The 26,266-nt window shown below is 44.7% G+C and overlaps 3 protein-coding genes and 1 long non-coding RNA gene across 9 annotated transcripts; 2 read left to right on the top strand and 2 right to left on the bottom strand.

The window, feature by feature from the left end:
- Nucleotides 1-521: 521 nt before the first annotated feature.
- LOC126980520 (uncharacterized) lies at nt 522-8,399 on the top strand. Of its 5 annotated transcripts, XM_050830505.1 has the most exons (5): nt 522-1,704; nt 1,790-2,378; nt 2,611-6,432; nt 6,588-6,825; nt 7,073-8,399. In XM_050830505.1, the coding sequence occupies exons 1-3, from the start codon at nt 1,168-1,170 to the stop codon at nt 4,548-4,550; spliced, it is 3,066 nt and encodes a 1,021-aa protein (XP_050686462.1). In that variant the 5' UTR covers nt 522-1,167; the 3' UTR covers nt 4,551-6,432; nt 6,588-6,825; nt 7,073-8,399. The 5 variants fall into 5 exon arrangements, with proteins under 5 accessions (XP_050686462.1, XP_050686464.1, XP_050686463.1 ...); XM_050830507.1 differs by lacking the exon at nt 6,588-6,825 and having other exon boundaries at nt 2,611-6,119; nt 7,445-8,399; XM_050830506.1 differs by lacking the exon at nt 6,588-6,825 and having other exon boundaries at nt 2,611-6,119; nt 7,437-8,399.
- On the bottom strand, nt 8,137-11,447 carry LOC126980523 (uncharacterized). The gene is made up of 3 exons (XR_007733281.1): nt 11,217-11,447; nt 10,164-10,282; nt 8,137-8,330 (listed from the first exon to the last, which is right to left on the bottom strand). It is a non-coding gene; the product is annotated as an uncharacterized LOC126980523 (long non-coding RNA).
- Nucleotides 11,448-11,762: 315 nt separating this feature from the next.
- LOC126980521 (aprataxin and PNK-like factor) lies at nt 11,763-16,873 on the top strand. 2 transcript variants are annotated; one of them, XM_050830510.1, is made up of 7 exons: nt 11,763-11,925; nt 12,624-12,734; nt 13,224-13,485; nt 14,094-14,296; nt 14,780-15,192; nt 15,497-15,705; nt 16,235-16,873. In XM_050830510.1, exons 2-7 carry the CDS (start codon nt 12,633-12,635, stop codon nt 16,465-16,467), a joined length of 1,422 nt encoding a protein of 473 aa, XP_050686467.1. In that variant the 5' UTR covers nt 11,763-11,925; nt 12,624-12,632; the 3' UTR covers nt 16,468-16,873. The 2 variants fall into 2 exon arrangements, with proteins under 2 accessions (XP_050686467.1, XP_050686466.1); XM_050830509.1 differs by having other exon boundaries at nt 14,073-14,296.
- Nucleotides 16,874-17,297: 424 nt separating this feature from the next.
- On the bottom strand, nt 17,298-22,717 carry LOC126980522 (cytosolic Fe-S cluster assembly factor nubp1-like). Its single transcript, XM_050830511.1, has 9 exons — nt 22,357-22,717; nt 21,129-21,233; nt 20,872-21,005; nt 20,042-20,143; nt 19,054-19,144; nt 18,366-18,520; nt 18,099-18,209; nt 17,613-17,799; nt 17,298-17,424 (listed from the first exon to the last, which is right to left on the bottom strand). The coding sequence occupies exons 1-9, from the start codon at nt 22,385-22,387 to the stop codon at nt 17,384-17,386; spliced, it is 957 nt and encodes a 318-aa protein (XP_050686468.1). The 5' UTR covers nt 22,388-22,717; the 3' UTR covers nt 17,298-17,383.
- Nucleotides 22,718-26,266: the final 3,549 nt, after the last annotated feature.

Here is a 26,266-nt window from a genome sequence, read left to right as displayed (position 1 = left end):
TATATATATATATATATATATAAATTATGCTGCCTAGTTTATTGTAATTGTTGTAGAATGATAAAATGTGTTTGTTTATAAGATCATCAGACTAAAGGACAAAGTACATTCCTTCTGGAGAGGTAATTCAAAATAATATAATATCCAATAGCCTAATCTCGCTCGTGCCGACATCATCAAAAGTAGCTTTATGCATAGTTCATTCTTTTACAGACTATCCATTACTAACAAGCATATAAGGTTTCGAATGATGAAGTTTAATTATTGAGGATGTTAACCTATAAAAAATATACAGTAATAATTATTATAAACGCACAGTGATGGAACAAAATAAAGGGTGTATGAAAAGCCGCCCGGGTGGCTCATGGCAGTCTACTAGCCAAGCCACCCGGGCGGCTCCGGCACTATAAGGGTTAATTAGTGCATGTTACCTGGCTGGATGAGGCGTGGCCGGGTGTGACACCTTTAGAGGAAAAAAAGGCATAGGTGATGGAGTGATGTGTGTGTGTGTGTGTGTCATTTCCCTTCCTCTCTCTTATCCTTCTCTTCCTTTCCTTCATCTTTCTTCCTCTTCTTCACATTTTTAATCAACCTACAAAACCTTCTCTAATCTCTCTTTTTCTTCCTAATAAAAAAAATGTTACTTGTAGCTACACATTCACACTTTTAATAAACCTACAAAACCTGCTCTAATCTCTCTTTTTCTTCCTAATAAAAAAAAACTTACTTGTAGCTACACATTCACACTTTTAATCAATCTACAAAACCTGCTCTAACCTCTTTTTCTTCCTAATTTAAAAATGTTACTTGTAGCTACACATTCACACTTTTAATCGACCTTCAAAACCAAATCTAACCTCTCCTTCCCAATAAAAAATAATCTTACTTGTAGCTACACATTCACACTTTTAATCAATCTACAAAATCTGCTCTAACCTCTTTTTCTTCCTAATTAATTTTTTTTACTTGTAGCTACACATTCACACTTTTAATCAATCTGCAAAATTTGCTCTGATCTCTTTTTCTTCCTAATTAAAAAATCTTACTTGTAGCTACACATTCACATTTTTAATCGACCTACTAAACCTGCTCTAACCTCTCTCTTTCTCTTCCTTTCAGACGCTCGGCCATCCTCACCACGCCCGCGGCCCACTCCGATCACTCACCATGCAAGCCTGTGACCCTCTCGACGACCCTCAGTCTCACTACACGACCCACGTCTCCTTCACCTCCCCCACCCACTCCCTCACCCCCACCCACACCAGAGCCCCCTCCGCTAAGCGCCTCGCAGCTCTCAACCCCCACGATCAGATCTTACCCACGAGAACGAGAAGGAAACAAACAGAAGCGGCTCCCAATGTCACCCTGGGGAACGCCGCGAGAGGAGGATATGCGATACCGCAAAGAGAGAATCCATCCCCGCTAGGCCCCGGCACCCCACCCTCTGATTCCCCGTTTAGCACCCTTGAAGCGATCTCCCCAGCCCCGACGCTTCCCCTGGGGCTCACGAAGGAGGCAGGGAAGGGGGAGGAGGGGTTGGGGTCGCGTGAGGAGTTGAAGAGACCCGAGGTACGCCACCATCTCGTCGACATTCACGGCCTGGCGGTCTTTCTTCGGCGTGCCACCAGATGCCTCTCCTGCCGGGCGGCCTTTTGTCTCTACGTCACGGGCAAGATCTCAGCTCACCTCGCGGCTGTTACGCAGGTATGTGGTCAGGTCAAGGTCAGGAGAGGTCACGGTTAAGTTGAGGTGAAGTTAGCTCCTGTAATTACCTTTCCCCTTTCCGCAGGTCAAAATCACATGCCAGAAATGCAACTATACAACCTCGCAGACATTATCCAAGCCTGCAGGAGTTCCAAGCGATTCCGGTCCCCAGCAGACCCCTCCAGCCCTCGCCCCAGGCCCCGCAGTAGCCCCCCAGGACAAGAATATACCCGCACCCCCACCGTACCCTCATCCCCCGCCGCCGTACCCCAATAAGTCCCGTCACCAAACAGTTATTAAGCTTCTGAAGGAGGAGAACCCGAATCCTCCTGATGTCCTCCTGAAGGGGAAGGAAGCGTTCATCCCCATGCCTTCCCTGCCGCCGCTTATGCCCATTGAGAAGGTCTGGGTGAAGGAAGTGGGGAAGTTGGAAGTCCCCGATCACTCCCCGTCGAAGGATGCGTCAGTTGAGAGGATCGAGAAGGAGGAACAGGTGGTGGAAGAGGAGGATCAGGAAGGGGCTGTAGTATCGGACGTCTTTGATCCTCTCTCGACGGACTGGTGTCACTGGTCTGGGACTTCGGTATCTTCCTCTTCTGCCCCTTCGTCCTCGTCCGCAGTTCCTCCTCGTCTTCAGGTCCTCAGCAGCGACGGAGGAAGAGCAAGAAATAGAGGTAATTATGAGTTCGTAGTAGTAGTAGTAGTAGTAGTAGTGGTAGTAATTTCTTGTGTTTATCTGGTGGATGATAATAATAATAGTACATAGAGATGAAAGTAAAGAAAGAGGAGATGGAGGAAGATGAAAAGGAAGAGAAGAACAGGATTAAGGAGGAGGAGGAGGAGGAGGAGGAGGAGGATACAGACATCTACGGTCCTCTAATTTATTATCCACTTCTCCACCAACAGGACATCTTCACACCACCATAACCACCACCACCGCCACCTCCTCCACCACCACCGGCTCTTCTTCCCGACAACACAGCCGGTCCCCACCCACCCTCTCCCTCCCAACCCTTCCGGAACCCTTAGAAACCCCGACGGATCCCTCTGCTATCTTACAAAGACGCCTAAGGGAAAGACACGAAGGGGATATTGCGTCGAAGGGGCTATCCATGTCATCTCCGTCCTTAAACTCCACCTACGACGCTATGACCAACGGGGACCACTCTTCCGTTCTTCCTGCCGTTGATGGGATGTTCCTGGCGCCTTCCTCATCTGTGTTCACCGTTTTCTCCTCCACTCAAACGCCCTACGCCCTTCCTCTAGCTCCCAACCTCCTCCAGAGTTCCCCTGCAGCGTCCCTACCCCGTTCGGAACCCTCTCAACATCTTCAGTCGCTAGAGATCAAACAGAAACTGGAACGGGACCTTGAGGAATCCCTTCGCCTTGTAAGACGCATGATACAGCTTGGCCCAGACTCCGCTTTGGCGCTGCCCACTCGGGACCTCAAGGGAATGAGAGCCGGGAAGGGGGTCCATGATGCGGCTGGCCCCACTCAGCATAGCACTTCACAGGGGAGTCTAGATGCGTCTGTGGGCCCTGGAGAGGAGCTAGTGCCGAAGGGAAACGGTGGGGGAGGCAGGGGACGTGGTGGTGAGACTAGTGCCGGCGGATCCAAGCGAAGGAGAGAGAGGAGGACGAAGAACAAGTCGACTCAGATGGGAGGAGTTGACAGGAAGGGAGGGAAGGGGAAGGCGGCGGCGGTGGGGACGACGGCAGGGAGGAACAGAAAACGAGACGGAGGCGGAGGAGCAGGAGGAAGCGAAGGCAGAGACAAAGATGAAGAGACAGAAGGGAATAAGAGAAAAAGGAGGAAATCCAGTAAGGTCTCAACACCCCAGAAATCTGAAGAGACGGGGGAGAGTGTTAAAGGACCCCCAGACCCCTCTGAGGCACCCCAGCCGACTCAGGAACCTGCAGAAGAAGTACAATATACCTTGAAGCACTCCCTCAACGGCGGCGGCGGCGGTGGTGGTGATGGTGACAGCAGGAAGAAGGAACAAGAGAGTGAGTTACAGAATGGAGTAGTCGGCGAAGAAGGAGGGAGTAGACAGTCTTACTCCTCCTCCTGTCGGTGCTGTAACGTCCCCCACTCAAGAGGAAGAGGAGGAGAAGGAATAGAAAGAGAAGGAGAAGTGGGAGTAGGAGGAGATCAGTCATACCTCTCCCATCACTCCCACTCCTCCTGTAAGTGCTGTAGCGTCCCCCAGTCATCCCACTCCGTTCTCCCCACTCCCTCTTCACCCCCAGGTCCCTCTCCAAGCCACCGGGGAAGTCACGAAACCTGGGGACCTCCAACTAGGCTTCCAGGGGACTCCACAAGCAGAAGGAGGCTACGGAAGGCTAAGATCGAAGGTCCTGGTGGGATATCCTCCTCCCCTTCCCTTCTCCACCTGATCTCCACTCTCAAGCACGCCTCTCCTCCCTCTCCACCTCCTCCTCCACCCCCAAGTGAAGCCATAAGGGATCTAATGCCCTCCGGAATACCTGATAGCGTCTTGGATCACCTACAAAGGAATCTGACTCACTTGGTGCAGAAGAATTCGCTAAAACTCGCCCTTCGAAGTCTTGTACGGAGAACAACCTCGCGATCTTCTTTCTCCACCGCCTCCTCCTCTTCCCGCTCCTCCTCCTCCCGCGCTAGGAAGTACGTGAAGATAAGTGTTGGTGTGGATGAAGAGGAGGAGGAGGAGGAGGAGACGAAGGAAATGATAATGAGGAGGATATCAGAAGGAGGAGGAGGAGGTCAGGAGGATGGAAGGTCAGCCTCGTGGAGATTTCATGACCTTCTCTCTAGTGACTCTGACCCCGACGACGGAAGGTTAGTCATTGACACGGAACATTGATCTCTGACCTGACCTGACCTGACCTGACCTGACCTAACCTGACGCTAAGTTGACATTGAAATCACTCGACCGACTTTGACATGATATTTGTGATTTATTTTTTCTCGTATTTTTTCTTTTGTCACGTGACCTTACCAGCGACCTTGACCTCGCCTCCTTGACTTGACGTCGGCCAGATGATGGTTGTTAAAATGCCAAATTATTATTATTATTGTTATAATTTAAATATGTGTGTGTTCTAGTCAAGTGTATGTGTGTGTGTGTGTGTGTGTGTGTGTGTGTGTGTAGGTAGGTAGAAATTGAAACCGATGTTGTTATTATTATTATTATTATTATTATTATTATTATTATCATCATCATCATCATTATTAGGCATTATATTTACTGGAGGTCATAAATTATTACTTAGTCACTAATGTATGCATATAGGTGTGTGTGTGTGTTCAGTTTATAGTTAGAATAGATTAACCATTCCACAAGGCACTACAGACAAACTACAAGAAAGAAAGAAAGAAACAAGAAAGTAAGAGAAAAAAAGAAAATCAGTATAAAAAAAGAAAAAAATCAGTGTGTGTGTGTGTGTGTGTGTGTGTGTGTGTGTGTGTGTGTGTGTGTGTGTGTGTGTGTAGCGGGAAGTTCTAATTTATAAACCTAGGAAGTACAATAAGAATTAAGTCTCGAATAAGTTAGCCATTCAAATCAACTTACTTAATTAAACTTGATAAATAAAAATAATCAATAAATAACAAAGAAAGTAATACACGTGTAGGTAGAAAACTAAGTCCAAATAGTATGATGTATGTAATAATAATAATAATAATAATAATAATAATAATAATAATAATAATAATAATAATAATAATAATAATAATAGGTTAACAGTATCATCAAAGGTAGCGCATCAGGTAGTATATGTAATTAGCAGTAAGGTGTAGTCATTTACCTGTACTAATTAGTCTATAAAAACAGGTGTAGACGATGTAGCTCAGACCAGGAAATACAAGTGTGATAATATGTGGTCACCTGGCTCTATTTTCAAGCCTTTGGTACAACTCAACAGACGAATAACCTTAAAAGCCTTCAATTGCTAACCTTGAGGGCGTAGTTTTACAGGTAACAATCCAACCAGCTCATAAGAGGGTAACGAGAGGGGGAGGGAGGGAGGGAGAGAAGGGAAGGAAGGGATGGAGAGAATCAGGGAAGGGAGGGAAGGAAGGGAGGGAGAGAATAAGGGAAGGGAGAGAAGGAATTGAGGGAGGGAAGGAAAGGAGGAAAGAGAAATTCAGTCAAGCAGGAAACCATCTAGAGAGCTTGCGAAGACCAGACAAGGTTGAACTAGCCAGGAATAACCTTCAACGTGGCCCTCGTTCAACAGGTAACGATCTAACGAGCTCGTAAAGGGGGTAACGAGAGGGAGGGAGGAAGGGAGGGGAAGCGGGTAGGAGGGTGAGGAAGGGAGACAAGGAGGAAGAAGGCCACGTCGTCAGCCATTCGCATACGAAGGTTGAAGGCGTGTATTCCCAGCTGATGTTACCTGCCTGGCGTCACTACTGGAGGTGTTAATTACAGGTAAGTGTGTGTATATGTTTATTAGTAACTCGCATAGGAAGATTAAAAGTCCACCATATGAGTATATTACTGAAGAAGGAGCAGGGTTGAAATACCTACTACTGGCAAGGTTAATTACAGGTAGCCTCTGTGTATATCTGATATTATGTTTTGTCACTTGCGTAGACTGGTTAAAAGTCCAAAGGTGATTCCCCTATACGTTCCTACATGGTTACAGGAGGAGCAAGGAGGTAGGAGGGTTCAAATCTCTACTGCAAACGTTAATTACAGGTAGTTAAGTATGTCAGTGGTTATTTCTCACTTGCGTAGAAAGGTTAGAAGTCCAAAGGTGTTTTCCCATACGTTCATACATGGTAACAGGAGGAGGAGGAGGAGGAGCAAGGAGGTAGGAGGGTTCAAATCTCTACTGCAAACGTTAATTACAGGTAGTTAAGTATGTCAGTGGTTATTTCTCACTTGTGTAGAAAGGTTAAACGTCCAAAGGTGTTTTCCCATACGTTCCTACATAGTTACAGGAGGAGGAGGTAAGGAGGGTTCAAATCTGCTGGTAACGTTTATTACAGGTAGTTATGTGTGTCATTGTATTAAAAGACTATTCCTAAAGTGTTCTCAGTTCTCCATTCTCTTTGCTTTTAATCCTCTCTGGCTTAACTTAACAGGAGTATATTACATAAGAAAAATGCATCTATAGTCTCCGTTTAACCCGGTAGCAGCGACGGGCCAAATTTGTGCTATGATATAAATACCCCAAAATAGATGATACATAAACTTATCAGAAATGCTTTGATATATATTATGAAATAGTCTATGTGATTATTTTTTTCTCATTTTTCTCGCTTAGAGGGACCATTAATAAACATGATCCCCCACTGCTACCGGGTTAAAGGTATCAATTGTGGCTTTAACAGGAGTATATTACATAAGGAAAATGCATCTATAGTCTCCGTTTAAAGGTATCAGTTGTTTGTTCCACTCCTCTACCACTGTTCATGAGCCAGATTGTTTTGCCTCTTTCTTTCTGTACGTTAATTTGCCCACCTGCAAAAGGAGTTGGAGGAGGGGGGTTCAAATCCCCGCCGTACGAGTTATTTCAGGCGGGGGTGAGCCCAAGGACACCTATTTGACAAGGCTTTCGTAGGAGTAGTGGGCATTTCCAGTAGTAGTTTTATGACCCTGATGGTAATTTGACCCTTCTGTACCATGAACCTGAAGAAACACTCTTTAGAACCAGGCTGACCCCCTCTTTGACCTTTGGAAATAGCTAATGTGAGAAGCGAAAGTATCTTAATACCAACCAATTAATTATCGCCCTACGAGGTTCACAGGCGCGTCAGCTGGATGAGCGGCGTCTGCAGTCCACGAGTTTACCATATTCACTTTGCATCAAGAAGGTAAGACTACGTGTGTGTGTGTGTGTGTGTGTAGGCTAACTGTTAATTGCAGAAAAAAAGTTACAAGGGCTGCGTAGATCTTTCATTTAATTATTTCTAAGGCAATATCAGAGGAAAGACTTGTGCGCATGTATGTGAGTGTGTAAAAGCAGTGTACTTAATGAATGAATGAGATGGTCTATAATCGAATACTTATAAGATTAGAGGTAATAATAATTTTGGTTATATTGTGAATTTTCTTTTTAATGTAGGCAAGATATCTCTTACAGTAAAGATATTTCATCACTAATTCTACCTTAGAGTTTCTTACAGTAATAGTACAGGCATGTATTTATTTTTTTCTTGTTTCTGGTGATAATTTAGCAAATTTTGAGTACATACACACTTACAGGCCTCAAAAATTTTACATAATAATACTTAAGTGTGTCCGGAGGAAGAGTTTTAAGTCTTGTAAATAAACCCGTTGTAGCATCTCAAGTTTATTATAAAGTTACAATACAATGTGACCGTAATTCTCCTTTCTCTCGGCAATATACTAGTGATCTCTTCTCTGTAATCTATTCTTCTCTCTGCAATATTCTGTGATATCTTTCTTCTTGGTAAACTTGTAGGTAAACTTGTATTGTTCCCTGTGATCTTTTTGTGATGTCTTCTCTCCATAATTGTCTCCCTTCTCATAATGGAACAGAGTGACTAGAAGAAGCTCCTGGAGAACGGTGACTTGCTGCCTGCCTGGATCTCTTCAACTTGTTGGCAGGCTGACGTGACTGGCTGGCTGACACAACTCCTGGGGCGGCTGGGAGCTCGTCACCTCTCCCATCTGCAAGAAAAAAAGAGTTCACCCAGATGAATGTATGATGTTTGGTCAATAAATGTTCTTTATCGTAGACTCCTTGACTTTTCTAAATCATTAAAAGCTTCCTGGTATCTCTGGAGAGTCTCGGAGGTAGTTATGACTTCGTACGGTTTTTTAGACCTGTTATAGGCCTCTTTTTAGACCCATTTTAGGCCTTTTTTTTTAGTTTTGCCCCATGTTTTAGGTATTTTCAGCAATTTCATCTATCCATATACCTACTTACTCATAGTACGGTTTCTTAGACCTGTTATAGGCCTCTTTTTAGACCCATTTTAGGCCTTTAAAAGTTTTGCCCCATGTTTTAGGTATTTTCAGCAATTTCAACTATCCATATACCTACTTACTCATATTCTAGATATTACAAATTATATAACCACATTAAATATATAGACCATATTAAATAAATTTAGTGCCTATTAGCTTGACACACATGGAAATAAGTTATACTAAGAGGATGAATATTGGTAGTATCAGTGATAGAGGAAGCAGCTGGGAATAAGGCACAAAACTGCACAAAACTGGAGTCAAACTATGGGGAGAAAGAACACAAATATAAAAATCACACAGGGAAGAAAAAAACTCCGATGGAATGACGCAGACAGCAACAATGGTTGACAGAGGGTGTAGCATCGAGACTGTACAATATAGGCGCTGCACGACAACACCCTGAGAGTCCCTTACTGTGTTCATGAGCTGTGTCTACAGCGTACATGTCGGTAATAGCCAAGACACGGTGCGGCCATGATTGGTTACTATAGTCAGACGCCGCTATGAAGTCTGATCGGGCGGGTCCAGCTCACAGTTGCCAGATTATTGTACTCGGAGCATCATATTCACAGGCTTCTCCCCCATAAATGTCACCACGAAACAAAAATAATTAACCATTTCAATGATAACATAAAAAGCCAGTTATTGGTGCCCAGGAGACTGTTTGGGGTTGGAAATCGGGAAATACGAGCAACTGAGTACGACAATCCAGCAACGTTGGTCCAGCTTGGGGAGTTGCCTTGCCATAGTGCTGCCAAATCTAGCCTTTAGTATACAGAATATTTAGCACACAATATCAAATAGTAAACCACTGACATATGAGTGAGTGAGAGATGTATTGGGGGTGATGTGGCAGGGCTGTAGGGAGGCTCAGACCCCACCCAAACAGACTTCACATGTGTGTTGGACTATGGGTCATATTTCTAAACCCTTCAGCTCCCAAGCACATACATTTAACAAGGCTTTCGTAGGATTTGTGTACATTTCCTCCGCGGTTAGTTAAACGACCCTGGTGGTAGTTTGACAGTTTCTGCACCATGAACGTAAAGAAACACTCACGGGGAAACGATTAACCTCAATTTTTAGCCTTTAGAAATGATTGATGTGTAAGAGAAGGAAGTGCATAAGAATGACGACCTATAAGTGTGTCTCGAGTATGACTGACATGTATGTTAGACACTAAGCTCGTGGCCGCAGCAAGGAACTCTCGGGGCGCTGTCGTACATAGCCTATACCATGTCTCAATGCTGCCTCTTCATCTCCTGTTGTCACTATCTGTGCCCTTTCTATCTCCCCCCTTTCATTAAACAAACCATTTTTAGGTATGGGGGTAATTAGAGTAAAGAAAATGTACACTGAAATGAAGATGAGGAAGAACATGAGGAAGGCAGGAGGAAGAGGAAACATTAAACTATTTTCACAAAAGATTGAGCTATTTCTGGTATAAAAGGAAAGAAGAGAAAATGGGAAAAAATGAAGGTAAACTTGAAAGGGAAAAACAGGAACTGGGGGAGAGCTGTCACACCTAACCTTGTCTCCTCGTCTCAGTGAAGGCTTGCCAACCCATCTCCTTCCTTCCCTCTTGTCTAACTCATCTCAGCCCCTTCCTTGGCTCACTGGAGGAAGGCTGACACACCCGACAACCACACCTGCAAGAAGCAAACGGATTAGCACCCTACATTTCTGAGAGAGAGAGAGAATCTTAATATCTATACCGCCATATAGACAACGGCACATTATGAAGCACATCAGAGGTATATACTGCAAATAAAAACTTCACTAACCTAACCAACCCTAACATCACCCTCTATGTGGGACTGCTTCACCCCCCTCAATGCTGCCTTATCTATATCTAACCAAGTCTAACATGCAGATATGGGGAGACGTAGAACTATATACAGGCAATAATAATAAAATAATAAAGACTAATGGTAAAAATGCAGCAGGAGTAGGCGTATTATTTGCAAGACAGATTTTTTTCATGGACAAAATGACTATTTATTAGGATAGTTTTTTCTGCGCAAACCAGTAAAAATCCTACTTTTGGGGGGGCACTTATATCAGAAATACTAGAGCTCCCTGTAGCACACTCCACCCCGCCTGCCGTCCACACCCATTTTCCATGGGAGCGAGTTAGGGTTATAACCTAACCTAATAGCTTACAAGGAGGCTTCACCCCCCCTTGATCCCCCCAGTCCCCCTAACCTAACACAACGTAACATAACATGGTAATTGTAGAGTCACTTTGCCCCTCCAAAATACAATATTACGCCTCCATATTATAGTTAAGGGATGAAATATATGTCCCTCAGCCATAATGAAGGCGCAAGTACTTACCAGTAAAGAAAAAGGCCTAGTCCCCTTCCCCTAACTATCTTGGGGGACCAGTGGGAAATCAGGAATTTTGGGTGGGGGAGCATATTTAAACAACCCCAACTGAACTTTACATAGCCTAATCTCTAATGAGGGGCCAGGGGCCTCCCTGCCCCCCCCCCTAATCAGGGCAACACAAACACATTCTGCCACTGAAAACAATGTGTATCTACAAAAGAACGTGAAACTAAATTCTGACGCAATACTTACTTATTTCTGTGGGTCAGTCAGGGAGGCGCCTCCTCCTCCTGCCGAGGCGTATGGGCGTGCCAGGGGGCGGCACACCCCGCCACTGCCTGCTGGAGCCACGCCACGCCCACGCCCTCACGCTGGACAGCCCCATGTCAACCCCCGGCGGCGGGTTACTCCTCTTCAGTCTCCAGTGGAGGCTGTGCTCGCCGCGGCCAATGCAGAGAAACCCAAAGATGGCGGGGAAGATCCTTGGTGTGGGGCTGGGCCGGGGGTGTTTGCTCTCTTCTTTTCTGTAACGCTTTGTATCGCTTCTTAGGTCCTCCTTTTTAATTCTTCATACTTAGATGTTTGCTCTGAGCTCTATTCTTTCACACACTTTGCATTCACAGTCCTTTTCCCCATCCTCACCTCTGGTCCCATTCATCTTCCTGTAAATCTTTCCCGTGTGGCCTTCATCCTCCCCCACCCTTTGATATTTCACTATGCACTGAACTCTATTTTTCATACACATTGCGTACACAGTCTTATATTTCCCTATTTTCTTCTTCTTCCTTGCTCATCCTCCATGTGACATTTGGGAGCCGTTGGAAAGGCGACAAACAGATAAGTGAAGGAGGAGGAATTTCTCACACTAACCAGCCCGCCAAAACCACTGAAGAAAAAAGACAAAAAAGAAGGAAACACTGCAGGAGAAGAAGAAAAGGAAGACATAACCGTGAGCTCAGAGGTTAGTAAATACATATATGGCAACAGAAGAGATATTGATCCAGTAGGAGACGAGATAACACCGTGTTAATAAAACTAATCCTAATCCCCCAAAATCCCTTCCTTTCAGTCCTAACCCCAAATCCCTTCCTTTCAATCCTAACCCAAATCCCTTCCTTTCAATCTTAACCCCAAAATCCCTCCCTTTCAATCCTAACCCCCCAAATCCCTTCCTTTCAATTCTAACCTCCAAAATCTCTTCCTTTCAATCCTAACCCCCAAAATCCCTTCCTTTCAATCCTAACCCCCAAAATCCCTTCCTTTCAATCCTAACCTCCAAAATCTCTTCCTTTCAATCCTAACCCCCAAATCCCTTTCTCTCAATCCTAACCCCCTAAAATCCCTTCCCTTTAATCCTAACCCAAAAAATCCCTTCCTGTCAATCCTAACCCCCCTAAATCCCTTCCTTTCAATCCTAACCCCCTAAAATCCCTTCCTTTCAATCCTAACCCCCAAAATCTCTTCCTTTCAATCCTAACCCCCCAAAGTCCCTTCCTTTCAATCCTAACCCCCAAATCCCTTTCTCACAATCCTAACCCCCTAAAATCCTAACCCAAATAATCCCTTCCTGTTAATCCTAACCCCCCAAATCCCTTCCCTTCAATCCTAACCCAAAAATCCCTTGCTCTTGATCCTAACCCCACAATCCCTTCATTCCAGAGTGGCAGAATGGCAGAAGAGGATACTGTGAGCTTTGACCCCGAGCTTCTGTCTGAGTTAGAGGAGAAGGCCGCTTCTCGCTACACAGAGGATGATGCTGACTTCATAGCAGTGAGTTCCTTCTTCCTTTATAGCAGAGGAGGTAGACCAAGGGCAAGGCTATTTCATTATGGTAGATCCTCAAATGAGTTCTTTTTCCCTTTATGGCAGAGGAGGTAGACCAAGGGCAAGGCTATTTTATTACAGTAGACCCTCAAATAAGTTCTTTTCCCTTTTATGGTAGAGAAGGTAGACCATGGGCAAGGCTATTTTATTACGGTAGACCCTCCATTTGCCGCGTTTCTCTTTAATAATTTCTGCGTAATGCACCCTTGAGCTGACTCCACACACACACGCACACTAAAAGAAAGTCCCACCAGTCCCAAATCTATAAATCTCGTTGAAATAACACACTCCATTTAGGGCGAATTCCTTTGGTGCCTGTCTTGCGTTAAAAAGAGTCTACGGTTCTTTTTAGTGGTTTTCTTTCAGTCATTCTCCGTTACTGATTAAAGGGAAACTTCAATATATTTTACTCAGCTTAATCCTCCCACATTTCAGCACTTCAACAAGGGAATGGCAAAACCACCGATATTGCCGGCAGAGAGATTTGACCGCAACCGGCAACGCAGAGGCAACTTCCGACACCAAGACCAGCGTCGGGAAGGGCATTACAGGGACCAGCGGAGGGACTACCATGACCGCCGACAAGGGAACTTCGGGGGTAACTCCAGAAATTACCATGACGACAGACGGGATGATAGGCGAGACTACAGACCCGAGCGAAGGAGTGATGAGTACCATAAGAGGGATCATGACAGTGGTAAGCATTATCCTGGATCATCATATTGAGCTTCACAAGAGCCAGTCAAGTGTTCACCCGTCAGGGACATTACGCACTGGGGTTGCCGAGTTTGAGAGTTAACGTATAGTCAGATTCCCTTAGTTTAAAATATGATGATTCCTATGTCCTATCCATATGTTTAGTACTTCCAATGCCCTGTCCCCCTACACCCCTAACGAAGACTTCATCCTTTGAGGTTCGACCCAGCATAGGTATTTAGGTCTCCCCACTCTAGCATCATGGGTTGATTTGTTCATTATTGTCATTATTCCTATTATCATTAAACCAGGACATTTGTACATCACCCTATTATGCTGTTATATGTATGAAAAATTGTAAGCCAGTAAAGTGATGTAATTTTTTGGTTTCCTTTTACTCAGTCAATCCCTCAGCTGTAGAGTACCAGTGCTTTCCTGGGGGTACACTTTATCCCCCAAGATTTCAAATAGTATGAGACTTTGATTCCCATATTTACTGCTCTCTAGGGACTACACTTTTTGATGAAGTTTTAGCGAAGGAAAAGTAATGCATATCCTGTTTCTGTCGCAAATCACTCGTTCACAAAGAAAAATATTCGTCCGAGAAAGAAGTGGAAATGGAGGAAGAAATGGAGGGAAAGGAAGACGAGGAGAATGCTAGACGTGATGAAGAAGCAGAGCAGCAGGAGGTGGAGGAGAAGGAGGAAGAGGGAATGAATGGCAACATGGACCAGACCCCAATCAATAAGACAGCATCGAGGAAGAGAGACAGAGAAGGAGAGGACTCAGCAGACGAGTGTTCTGTGGGGAAGGTGAGCCAGTGGAACGATGGAGTGAATGTGGAGAGAGAGAGTGAGGAGGAGCACCGTGAACATGAAAAGCACGCCTGAGAATCTGACTAAGCTCCCTTGTGGCCGTTGAAAATAGTTGAGAGACAAAAGCATCTGAGAATCCAATCTTAACCTGGTAGCAGCGACAGGACAAATTTGTGGCTTTACCGTGTGCCAGCGACGGGCCAAATTTTTACCATGATATAAACCCTCCAAAATAGATGATGCATAAACTGATCACAAATGCGTTGATATATATTATGACATGGTTTGCGTGAGTGATGATTTTTTCTCATTATTCTCGCTTAGAGGGGCCTTTAAGAAACATGATCCCCGCAGCTACTGGGTTACAACCGATCTTGATTCAGGCAAATGAATAACCAAATAAATAGATAAATACAGCTATACAGAATGCGTCTGAGGATATGGGTCTTTGATAGGAGCCAAATACTACCTTGATTGCAGATGGAGGAGGAGGGGGGTGACATGCTTAACCCAAGTATGGCAAGCCAGGGGAAGGGTGAAGCAGCTCCCAACCCCACCAGTCAGGCCAAGAGGTCTTACCCCTCACCAAGGAAGCAGAAGGGAGAACGGACCACTCTCCACCAAATAAGTGATGAAAGTAGTGAAGAGGAGGAACAGAATGACCCTACTGCTGCTAATCCTACGTCAGGCCCTTCCTCACCTCACAACCCAGTATGCATTCAAATGAGTGAATCGGAGGAGGATTTGGAGGAGGAGGAGGAGAGGGGTTTAGGAAGAGCCACTGAACCACCATCCTCTGCTGCTCCTGCCTCCTCTTCCCCACTCCCCCAGACAGACAACCCTTCTCCTGCAGCCCCCAGACCTTCCTGTCCGTATGGTGCAAGATGTTACAGGTGCGTGTATTTACCTATTTGTAGTCTACCGGGCCCGAGCTAATCTCTAATAATCCCGTCTCCATATCTACATTCATCCAGCCTTTCCTTCAACTCAGTGTGTGTAAGTGTGTGTGTTTTTTACCTAATTGATCTAACGTATTTATAGATTTTTGCAACTCTCTGGTAACAGGAGCAGCGAATAGCGGGCTTTTTTTTTTATTGTTTCCTTTTTTGTGTGCCCTTGTGCTGTCTCCTTTACTGTAAAAAGCTGGGCAAACTTATCCTATGCTACGACTCTGGTTCTTCCTTGTCACACCCACAGGAAGAACTCACTCCACAAGCAGAGTGAGGCACACCCCGGGGACGACGACTACCAATCCCCCAGCCAGTCCCCGAGCCATTCCCCCAGCAGTGACGACTCTCAGCCTGAGTGTGAGTACGGGGTGAACTGTTACCGCCAGAACCCTCAACATCGCAGGAAGTACAAGCACACCAGAGTACCCCAGCCACGGCGCAGAGCAAAGGGCAAAGGTGTGTGTGTGTGTGTGTGTGTGTGTTAAAGGAAAGGAGGCAGCTCAAGGGCTATGAGACTAAATACAACAGCAAAATAAGCCCACTAGATGTTGCTCTGAAGAAAAGGAGAAGCAGAGCAACATCTAGTGGGCTTATTTTGCTGTTGTATGAATGAATGAATGTGTGTGTGTGTTTTACAGGATAGGAGGATGCTCAAGGGCTATGAAACTAAATACAACAGCAAAATAGCCCACTAGATGTTGCTCGGAAGAAAAGGAGAAAGGACGAGGCAAAAAAAAGATTGATTTCGGGAGGAGAGGCGCCTTGATACTCTCCTCGTAAATGTGTGTGTGTGTGTGTGTTTACCTAGTTGTGATATAAATGACAGAAGTGCTTTTGGGGTCATGTCTCCATACCTCAATCTGACAAACTTGCCTTCAAAACTCACTGCAGCTTTTAGACGAGATCTGTCCAGGCAGTTCCACAGTTCCTATCCTCTCTCTTTCTCACTCTCCCCATACTCAGCTCTGCCCCATCTCACCCACAGCAAGGCAGAAGATGGGAACACAAGCAGGAAGAGGTGGCGGCGGTGGTGATGACGACGATGAGGATGACTATGACTTGGATGATCCCTTCCTCAATGACAGCAGCTCGGATGACTATGCCCCCACGGATGACTCGTCTGATTCGGGTACAGAACTCAGCCAAGAAACGCAGGAGGAGGATGACACAAAGAGGATGCTGAAAGAGGCAAAGAAATTTATGAAGAAGAGGAAGTAAGAATGAGGATGGTAAAAGAAGGGTGCTCATCTGTGGTGGGAAGGAACCCGAGGAACACAGCCCTGGCCATTTAGACATGTGGGATACCAGTTTATCTTTCCCTGGTTTCCCCAAGTGCCCTTTTATTGACCCGTTCAAATGGGAGGATGAACAGCTGGGTGGGTGGTGCGACGTGTGCCCAAGCTAAGATCAAACCCAGGTCACCCGCCACACTAAGGAGGCATTCGTTTTGCAATGTACATCCTCATATATTTGTGCCTTACTCTCATGCAGTATATTTAGCCATAATACACTCCAGGTCCACAGCCAAGACCAAAGTTGCCATCCAATACAATCAGTTCAACAAAAAATATAACAAAATCATAATATAAAAATTATAAATATAAACAATAGAAAATTAGACTATTTAACTTGCATACCGTACCTGATAATTATAAATGGATGAAGCTATGTTCCGAGCAGTGGTTGGTGAAAAAGTCCATTTTCCTTGTTTGGGCCCCTGCAAACCAGTTGGGGTTGTGACCAATGCTTCAATTGATTTTGTATGGGGCAGGGGCAGGGTTCTGCAAGAAGTGGTTACAGGGCCCACCCGAAGCCATTCAGATCAGCTAACCGCGGGCAGGGACACAGAACCCGAGAGACCCGGCTACCTGCATATGTATGGCCGGCATAACTTGGGCACTGGCTTTGTTTGATACTCTCCACATTGGGAGGCACGCTGCACTTTACCAAAGTAATTTTAAGTTGTTGAAGGTAGGAATGACTACCTGTGAAGGCTGCTGGAGCTGGTAATAACACAAACTAGGATTTATACAGGAATAAAAAATGTGTGGAACAGCTACACTGTAATAATGGAAAGGCTACACTTTAATAGGGAAATCATGTACACAGCCCAAGGCGGTTTGAAGGTGCTCCGTCAGGTGGGTTCAGGCAGCTGGCCATAATACTGCACAATTTCTGAAACAAACATTTAATGTCACAAGTCTGTTGTGTATTCTACAGTTTTATTATAAAAGGAAAGAAACTTAAGGGAATCATTTGATTAACTAATATGGGCAAACACAGGGCCTGGCCTCCAATGGCAGCCTCGTGGTCACTGGAGCAGGTACAGGTATGAGAACAACACATTGCTACGTTTCACTTACTCTGTGTGATGTCTTTGTATGACTGTGTGATAGCAGCATCTGGTTCCTCTGCCAAAAAGTTGGTGCCCTGATCACATGCCTGTGCCACCCTTGGGTCCAGGGCAAGCTGGCCCAGCAGGGGCAGGCCTGCATCTTTGGCCAGCTGGGAGCCGCCCCCGGTGGTGGGCGGGAAAATGTCCGACTTTGTCTGAAATCCATGTAAACTTGTTATCCCTTACTCACTTGGGCATATGGGACAGGTGAGTAGGGTCACCTGTGTACAGGAGCAACAGTATGATTGGCTGAGGTTACTTTTATTACTTAATTAATAGTAAAAATGACCTAACCCATGAAAATAGTCACTAAGTTAAAAGAATGTGAAGTTGGTGCTACTCTGGAGAAAGAGAAGGAGGGGAAGAGAGAGGGGCTTAAGGTACAAGTCAGCTGATGGCGACTATAACTATTCTGAACCAGAACACGGAAGACTTAAGCCGTGCCGTCCCTCACCTTGCACTTGGGACACACGAAGCTGGTCATGTTCTCCACCACGCCAATGATTGGAATGTTGACCTTCTGGCAGAAAGTTATCTCCTTTCGGACGTCCAACAAAGCCACTTCCTGGTGAAGGGGAAAAGCAGATCACTTCAGTACACAATCATCAGCCATTAGCTATTATGCTGCAGGACAAATGCTTCTCCAGATGTTGTCTACCTCTCTGTCTCTGTCTATTTGCTTTGGTAAAGGTTTTAGATTCATGCATGATCCAATAGTCACCTGCGGCGTAGTGACGACCACGGCAGCGACAGGCGGGGTTGCCGAGAGGTACTGCACGATGCTGAGGTGCTCGTCGCTGGTCCCGGGCGGAGTGTCCACCACCAGGTAGTCCAGGGAGCCCCAGTCCACGTCCCGGAGAAACTGCTTGATCATTCCTGGAAAATTTTGTTGCGTTGGTTAGGTTTGTTGCATCAACATGCCAGAATTATATTGCAGTAAGTCCTTATTAAGTGAGGACTTAGAGGTAGCCAGTCTCAGAGTTGCACAGGGGCCAATTTGGGAAAAACCAAGACTGGCTGCCTCTGAGATACTAAATTTTGATTCACTCTCAGGTTAACTGTTCTGAGGCCTTGTCATGAGCCAAGCCTGCAGCACTTCATAACAATTTTTTTTTTTTTTTTTTTTTTTTTTACAACAGAGACAGCTCAATGGCAACAAAAGTGAAAAAAACAACAACAAAAAAAAAAACACCGTTACTCGCCACTCCCATAATAGACAAAACTAAAGAGTAGCCAAAAGAGAGGTTAATTTCGGGTGGAGATGTGCCTACCAGCTACTCCCATTCCTTGTGTAAGCAGAGGAGATATAAAGGGAGATGAAATTCATAAAGCTGAAAATTTTTCAAAATGAAATTGAGCTAAATCATCAAACCTCTGAAGCAGGTGTCACTGTTCCTCGAAAAACTAACCATTTTTTTTAGGTCCCCTCCAGATGACTGCATCATCAGCACTGTTGAGCAGAAACCCGATGGACATGACGGCCAGGTTGTCTGAAACATACTGACAGAACACACACACACATCACTCGGGTGACTGTGTATTAAGGCTCCGGCACAAAGATATAAAAAATACTCACACAATATATTGATCTTTTGGGGGTGTGGGGACATGGGAGGTGTTTTTTTTTTTTTTTTGCCTATAGTGCTGGTAGGCTTTCTTCTGGGGCCTGATGGTCAGCCTAAGCCCATCATAATGCAGGCAGTTTTTATAGTGGTGCCATTTATTCTTGGCCTAGGGCAACACAAAACTAAAAAAAAAAAAATCAGAGGAGGAATCTTAAGACTGATCAATTCTGGTAATAAATTTAAGTCACAGGAAGAATACTGACTTAGTGACATATGGTAAAATAATGATAGTCTACAGTGCTGCAAATACAGATCCGGTCCAGTTTGGAGTCTGAAGATGATGAAGATGAGTAATACAATGAAATAAGTGCAACATCATCTCCTTGCCATGATACAACACTCAGGTTGGCTCAGTGATACCCAACGTTGCCAGACTGTTGTACTCTGCCTCTTATGTTTGCTGATTTCCAACCCCAAAACTGCTTTCGTCACCCAAATAACTGCATTAATATATGGTTAACATTTAAGTGATTAATTATAGGTGCTTCTTGGCAACAGTTATGGCCCAGAAACCGGTAAATATGCGTCTCTTGAGTATGATAATCTGATAACGGTGACAGTGATGCCAGTTTGCCATTACCGAACATGGTATTATCCAGTTACTGACCCATAACTATGTAAATAAAGATCACCAGGAATTAAATTTTGCAGCAATAACTATAAATAAATATGGTTGTCTGCGTAGGGGTGAGAATTTGTGGTTAAAAATCGCATAAATCGTCAAACAGAATCTCCTAAGTGCGACAATCTGGAAATGCTGACTGATACATACGACAGGAGACCAGCCAGCACCAGATGAGTGGACCTTCTCCTCCGCTGCTCCCAACATTCGTGGCTGGGACGGCCCACAGATGTCAATATCAAGGAGCCCCACCTGGGAGGACCAGAGAAAAATAAACACCTCAGGAAACCAGTGGGAGAGTAAAAGCAAAGGACAACAGCGAAGGCCATATTTCGGGATTCTTCAAAGTGTGGGTCATGATAACCTATTGTCTTGGGTGCCCGAGTTTGAGTCTAGGGCGGAATGTTGGAAAAAAAAATCTCCTAGTCGATTGATTTCTCATGTGGTTTAAGAACTAAAAATATCCCTCATGACATCACAACATTATGAGAGCAGGTCAATCTTTCAATAAGGGAGTATAAGACACCTAGTGATTAATTTCTCATATGCTTAAAGAGGTGGAAATACACCCCATGCCATCACGATAATACAAAAACAGGTCACATTTTCCAGAGGGGAATATCTAGACTCTTCTCCAAATGACTCTGGCCTCTGTACATTCAAATCTTCCACTGAGAAATGTGAGAACGAAGCCCTTTTGTGTTTTCTCCTTTTGTGTGTGTGTACGCATGTGCGTGTGTGTCTATTTACCTAGTTGTAATTTTACAGGGCCTGGGCTTATGCTCGTGTGGTCCCATATCCATATCTGTACTTGTCCAGTTTCTCCTTAAAGTTGTGCACACTCTTTGCTGATACTACATTCTCACTTAGTCTGTTCGAAACCTCTATGCTGTGTGTGTGTGTGTGTGTGTGTGTGTGTGTGTGTGTACCCTTGAGCTGCTTCCTTTCCTGTAAAACAAAAATAAATATAAAAGTCTGACCTCTTTGGTGCTGTCCATGGCCAAGGCACGACTCAGCATGTTGCTCACTGTGGACTTACCGACGCCTCCTTTGCCTGAGAGGACCAACACCTTGTTCTTGACGGAGGCAAGGCGTTCCTTCAGCACTTCTAGGTCTGGGGGTGGTGCAAAACAGTCTATAGATCTTTTGTGAGGAGTTTGAGGTGGTAGTTCCCAACCCCCCTTACTCTGTTGAAACCTTTGAATATTTTAAAGACCTCAGTCATGTGAGCACCTACCAGGGTCAGGAGCAGCCGTATCCCCCGAGGCACACACCTGCTGGTTGGGGCAGCCGGCGCAGGCGTCCGCTTTGCCTGCATCTTGGCTGTTGGTTCCAGGGCAGTCTGTGAAGGTGAGAATGACAGGGAATATGGAGGTGAGCGTAGCCTCCTCCTCCACCACCGTTGACAACATCGGCACAATGCAAAGCGTATCACAAATTTATCGTGAACAAGTAAACTTGAGATATCTAACAAAACTTTTTTTTTTTTATAACAAAGGAGATGGCTCAAGGGCAACAAAAAGTATAGAAAAAAAAATGCTACTCACTGCTCCCACAACAACTAATAACCTAACATTGAGATAATGAAAATGGCACAGTGCAAAGTGTATCACATATCAATCTTAAGAATTAACTTGACAGACTATCAAAACAAAATCTAACCAAGCCTGACCTAACTTAACCTGACCCCCCCACACCCCTTCCACTGCCAACATATGACGTGCTAGACTGCGCTCATAAACTTTATACATCCATATTTTGGAGTTTTCAAGTTTTCTGGGAGCCAATGATTACTGCACTGCATTCAGAGAAATATAATACAACAGATAATGTAAATATATTAACCACATGCAAGATGGCTACCTGTATTTCCATATTAGCCCAGCTGAAGATAAACTTGCAAAATTAAACATCTCAATCTCTTTAGTGCTTGAAACACCGATCTTTTATTTTATTGGTAAGTCTTATTATTGGTTATTGGTAAGTCTGTTCATAGTAAGTAAACCCATGGCCAGGTAAGACTCCAGAATCACACCCACTTTAAGATGGCTGACATACCCACTCCTGACCCTAGAATAACAAGGTAGCATGACAAGAAAATATAAACATCTCAATCTCTAGTGCTTCAAACAACAACCTTTTAACAGCGAGTAAACCCAAAGCCACAGGTAAAACTACAGAATCACACCCATGTTAAGATGGCTGACATGCCCACTACTCCTGAACCAAGAATGACAAGTTAGCATGACAAGAAAATATAAACATCTCAATCTCTAGTGCTTCAAACAACAACCTTTTAACAGTGAGTAAACCCAAGGCCACAGGTAAAACTACAGAATCACACCCACTATAAGATGGCTGACATATCCACGTAACATGACAAGGCAATATAGAAGGAATAGTTGGGTGTGTCTATAACATGAATATACAAAAGACTACCATTATAACTAGGTGTTGTAACGTACGCTCTGGTGCATCTTGTGGGACGGAGCTCATGACGCCCTCCACGCTCGACTCTTTGCCCTTAGGAATGATTCTTCGCCCTCGGGAGTGACTTTTCGCCCTGGGTCTTGTTTACGTTCTTGCTCTTGCTCTTGCTGTACATGTGATCCGTTGGAGAGTCAGACCTTCGTATCGACACACCCTGTAAAAATAACACAAGCAGTATCCATTACAAATCTTCCAATTCCCTATTTCTTGCACACCACATCTCTTCCAGAAAACTCTTCATGGCTTCTATAATTCTATCATTTGCTTCAGCACTCGGTCCCAGCAGCAGCAGCATCCATTCCCTCTCTGTTCTTGCAATCCTCCCATTCACATCCCAGCCCATCTCACTCAGTGCCACCCTCATCATCTCCGTCCTTTCTCTCCGGTACCTCCCACACACCAATACCACATGCACGACAGTTTCATCCACTCCCCTGTCACACATCTGACACACTTTGCTGCGTGTCACCACCTCACCTCCATTCTTATACAATTCATACGGGATCTCATCCAGCCCTGCTGCCTTGCAATTCTTCTGCTTCTTCAAACATACCTCGACTTCCTCTCTGCTAATTCTCTCATTCAGCTCATTCGCATCCTTCCTCTCAAGCGTTACACATCCCTCTCTCACCTCAAAAACTTCACCCAACCCTCCAGTCTCTTCCCAGAAACCCTTTATACACTCTTTCATTCTATCTGTGTCCCTGATATCCTCGCCATTTACTTTCAGGCACTCCACGGTTTCACTATCAGTCACACTCTCACTCCGGTGGTGTCAATGTTGCCAACTCAAAATTTATAAATCCGCTAGGATGGCCTAAAAAATCCGCCAGATGATAGGTAAAGCTATAAAAATTTGCCACCTCTTGATTTTTTTTTTTAGGAGCAGCGAGTAGCGACCTTTTTTTATTATTGTTTTCTTTTTTTGTGCCCTTGATCTGTCTCCTTTGTTGTAAAAAAAAAAGACAATTCAACGTAAAAAAAAATAATGGTTTCATGTTGATTAAATTCTATTCAGTATACATTATTCTATATACACGATATGCATTTTTTATCCGTTTGTTATTATTTTTCTTGGTGCGAATTTAGATACTGCAAATGATATTTCTTCTCTGCAATAAATATAAATGGCACTCGATTTCAATGCATTCCATTGATTGTTTGTTTGTTTGTTTGTGTGTGTGTGTGTGTGTGTGTGTGTGTGTGTGTGTGTGTGTGTTATTCACCACGGCCTGATCACGAGTTGGACTCGCTTTCGCCAGCAGGTACTACCCTCACGACATGAGCAAGTGCTCATTCTTGTCGATCTCTGGGTACTGCCAGGTGTGTGTGTGTGTGTGTGTGTGTGTGTGTGTGTGCAAATTATAGCATCATAAAACAACGGAACTTTCTTCACCACAACCACTACCAATACCACCACCACCAACAACAACATCAACACCAACACCAACATCACAACCAACAGCAGTACCACAGCTACGATACTGCCATCAAAGCCACCACCAACATCTCTAAACTTACATCACCAACATCATCACCACCACCACCACCACCACTGCCTCTAACATTGGAATAATCACCACCATCATCATTACCATTACCACAACCGTCACTACCATCACCATTATTTTGATATTGCCTTCACCATCACTACCACCGCTATCACTAAACTGACATCATCATCATTATCACCACCATCCGTGCCCCAAATACTAATATATTCACCACCACCACCACCACCGCTATCACTCTCAGCCATTGATGCCATCATCGACATGAAAACCAACACTACTACGTCGACCACCACCACGACCACCACCATCATCACCACCACAGTCACCACTACTACTATCATTCTCACCACCAACATCACTGCCACCACCACCGCCATCACTTCTACCACTGTCACTATGACCACCAGTTTTATCCCCCTCACCACCACCACCACCACCACCACCCCTACTACGACTGCCATCACTACTTTTTTTTTCCCGCTTAACATTCCGTGGCTCTCGAAATAACTCTCACATTTCATTACTCAGCCGCCAGATTTAAGATTATGGAAATTTACGCGCGCAGTCAATTTAACTCAACAATTCATTTCACTTATTTCATTCCGGATGATATAACTTCGGGCTCATATATTTTCTATTCATGAAGATAATGCGAATGTTCACGGGATATAGAGCACAATTATTTCCATTAATCCATTAATTAACTCGCAAAGGCCCCAGATGTCTATGCCGATGCAGGCAACACACTGTCAATTACATATAAAACAATTTGATGTCTAAATAATTTACCCTTTTGTATCCTTTTCAATACATCATTTTTTTTAACCTGTCTCAACACTTTGCTGATGTTTTTAAATCTGGCAGCCTGGAGAGTTGTCGTTTTGTTTCTCTTCGGCACAATTAAAACGAACGACGGTTAGAGTTTATAGTTATATTCTAAAGTTATGTGACCTCACTGAAAACAGACCGATGACTAACGGAAACCAATACAGAGAAAATCAATATCTTCCCCTTTGAACGCTATCATTGCAATGTGTGTAATAATAATAATCGGTTGAAAATGTAAATGATATGATAACAAAGTGTAACTATAAAAAAAATTACAATATGAAAGAGGTGTGGGGGTACGTAATTTGCACTGACGGAGGGAAAGTTGTGATGATGCTTGACGGGTGAGGTGGAGTGCGGTGTGGTAGAGGGATGAGGCGGGAAGGTGATCCTCTTCTGGCGAGTAGGTGTTAATCCGAGGTCATCCCCAGGTCAAAAATGCTGGGTCAGGTAGCAGCATCTCACGTGTGGGGGGCTCCACTCAAACAGCTCTCTTGGACAGAGTGGAGTCTAAGGTTCATTGTCTCATCAGCTCTCCTCCTCTTACTAAAAGTCTTCTACCTCTTAAATTTCGCCGCCATGTTGCCTCTCTTTCTATCTTCTATCGATATTTTCATGCTGACTGCTCTTCCGAACTTGCTAACTGCATGCCTCCCCCCCTTCCGCGGCCTCGCCCCTTTTAGAAGGCCTTGCCTCGCCACACACGACTTTCTACTCAAGCTCATCCCTTTACTGTCCAAATCCCTTACGCAAGAGTTAACCAGCATCTTCACTCTTTCGTCCCTCACGCTGGTAAACTCTGGAACAATCTTCCTTAATCTGTATTTCCTCCTGCCTACGACTTGAACTCTTTCAAGAGGAGGGTATCAGGACACCTCTCCTCCCGAAATTGACCTATCACTCGACCACTCCTCTAACTCGTTTTAGGAGCAGTGAGTCTCTCTCTCTCTCTCTCTCTCTCTCTCTCTCTCTCGGTTGAGAGGTAGAATACAATACGGACAAAAACTGCACCGAATACGTCAGAGACACACTAGTCCTCGTCGACAGACCCAACAACAACAACAACCGAATACGAAAAAAAAAAGAAACCTCAATAAGCAGCAGGAAAAGAAGACGATCATTAAGTGTTGAAAGATAGGGTGCATCAATAAAACATAGGGTACTGATGCAAAGAAGCTATCATAATAAGTTGCAGGAAGAGACCATGACCATAACCTGTTAAAATGATGGGATGCAGTACGAACGGGACACGGGAAAAAGAAGAAATCACAATAACCAAACCTTAAGCGGCGAAGAACATAACGAAAGAGCACTCACCCTCGTCTCCAGCATTTCTCACACCACCCCACCTCCTCCGTCCTGCTCTTGTGTGGAGAGGCGCCGCGTCATCGTCCTGGCAGGGAGGAGAAAACACACTGAAATAAACAACAATACTTCAGCGTGGCGGATCCTTGTCAGGTTACACGATGCCTCCCCGGCGAGCCTATTACCTAAGGCGCACCCGGGGCTGGCGGTTGATGTGGCAGGTTTTGTGTAGCGCCGC

The sequence above is a fragment of the Eriocheir sinensis genome, chromosome 44, assembly GCF_024679095.1.
Source record: "Eriocheir sinensis breed Jianghai 21 chromosome 44, ASM2467909v1, whole genome shotgun sequence".
In the NCBI taxonomy this organism is placed as follows: Eukaryota; Metazoa; Arthropoda; class Malacostraca; order Decapoda; family Varunidae; genus Eriocheir; species Eriocheir sinensis.
This window is presented reverse-complemented; position numbering and strand designations above follow the sequence as displayed.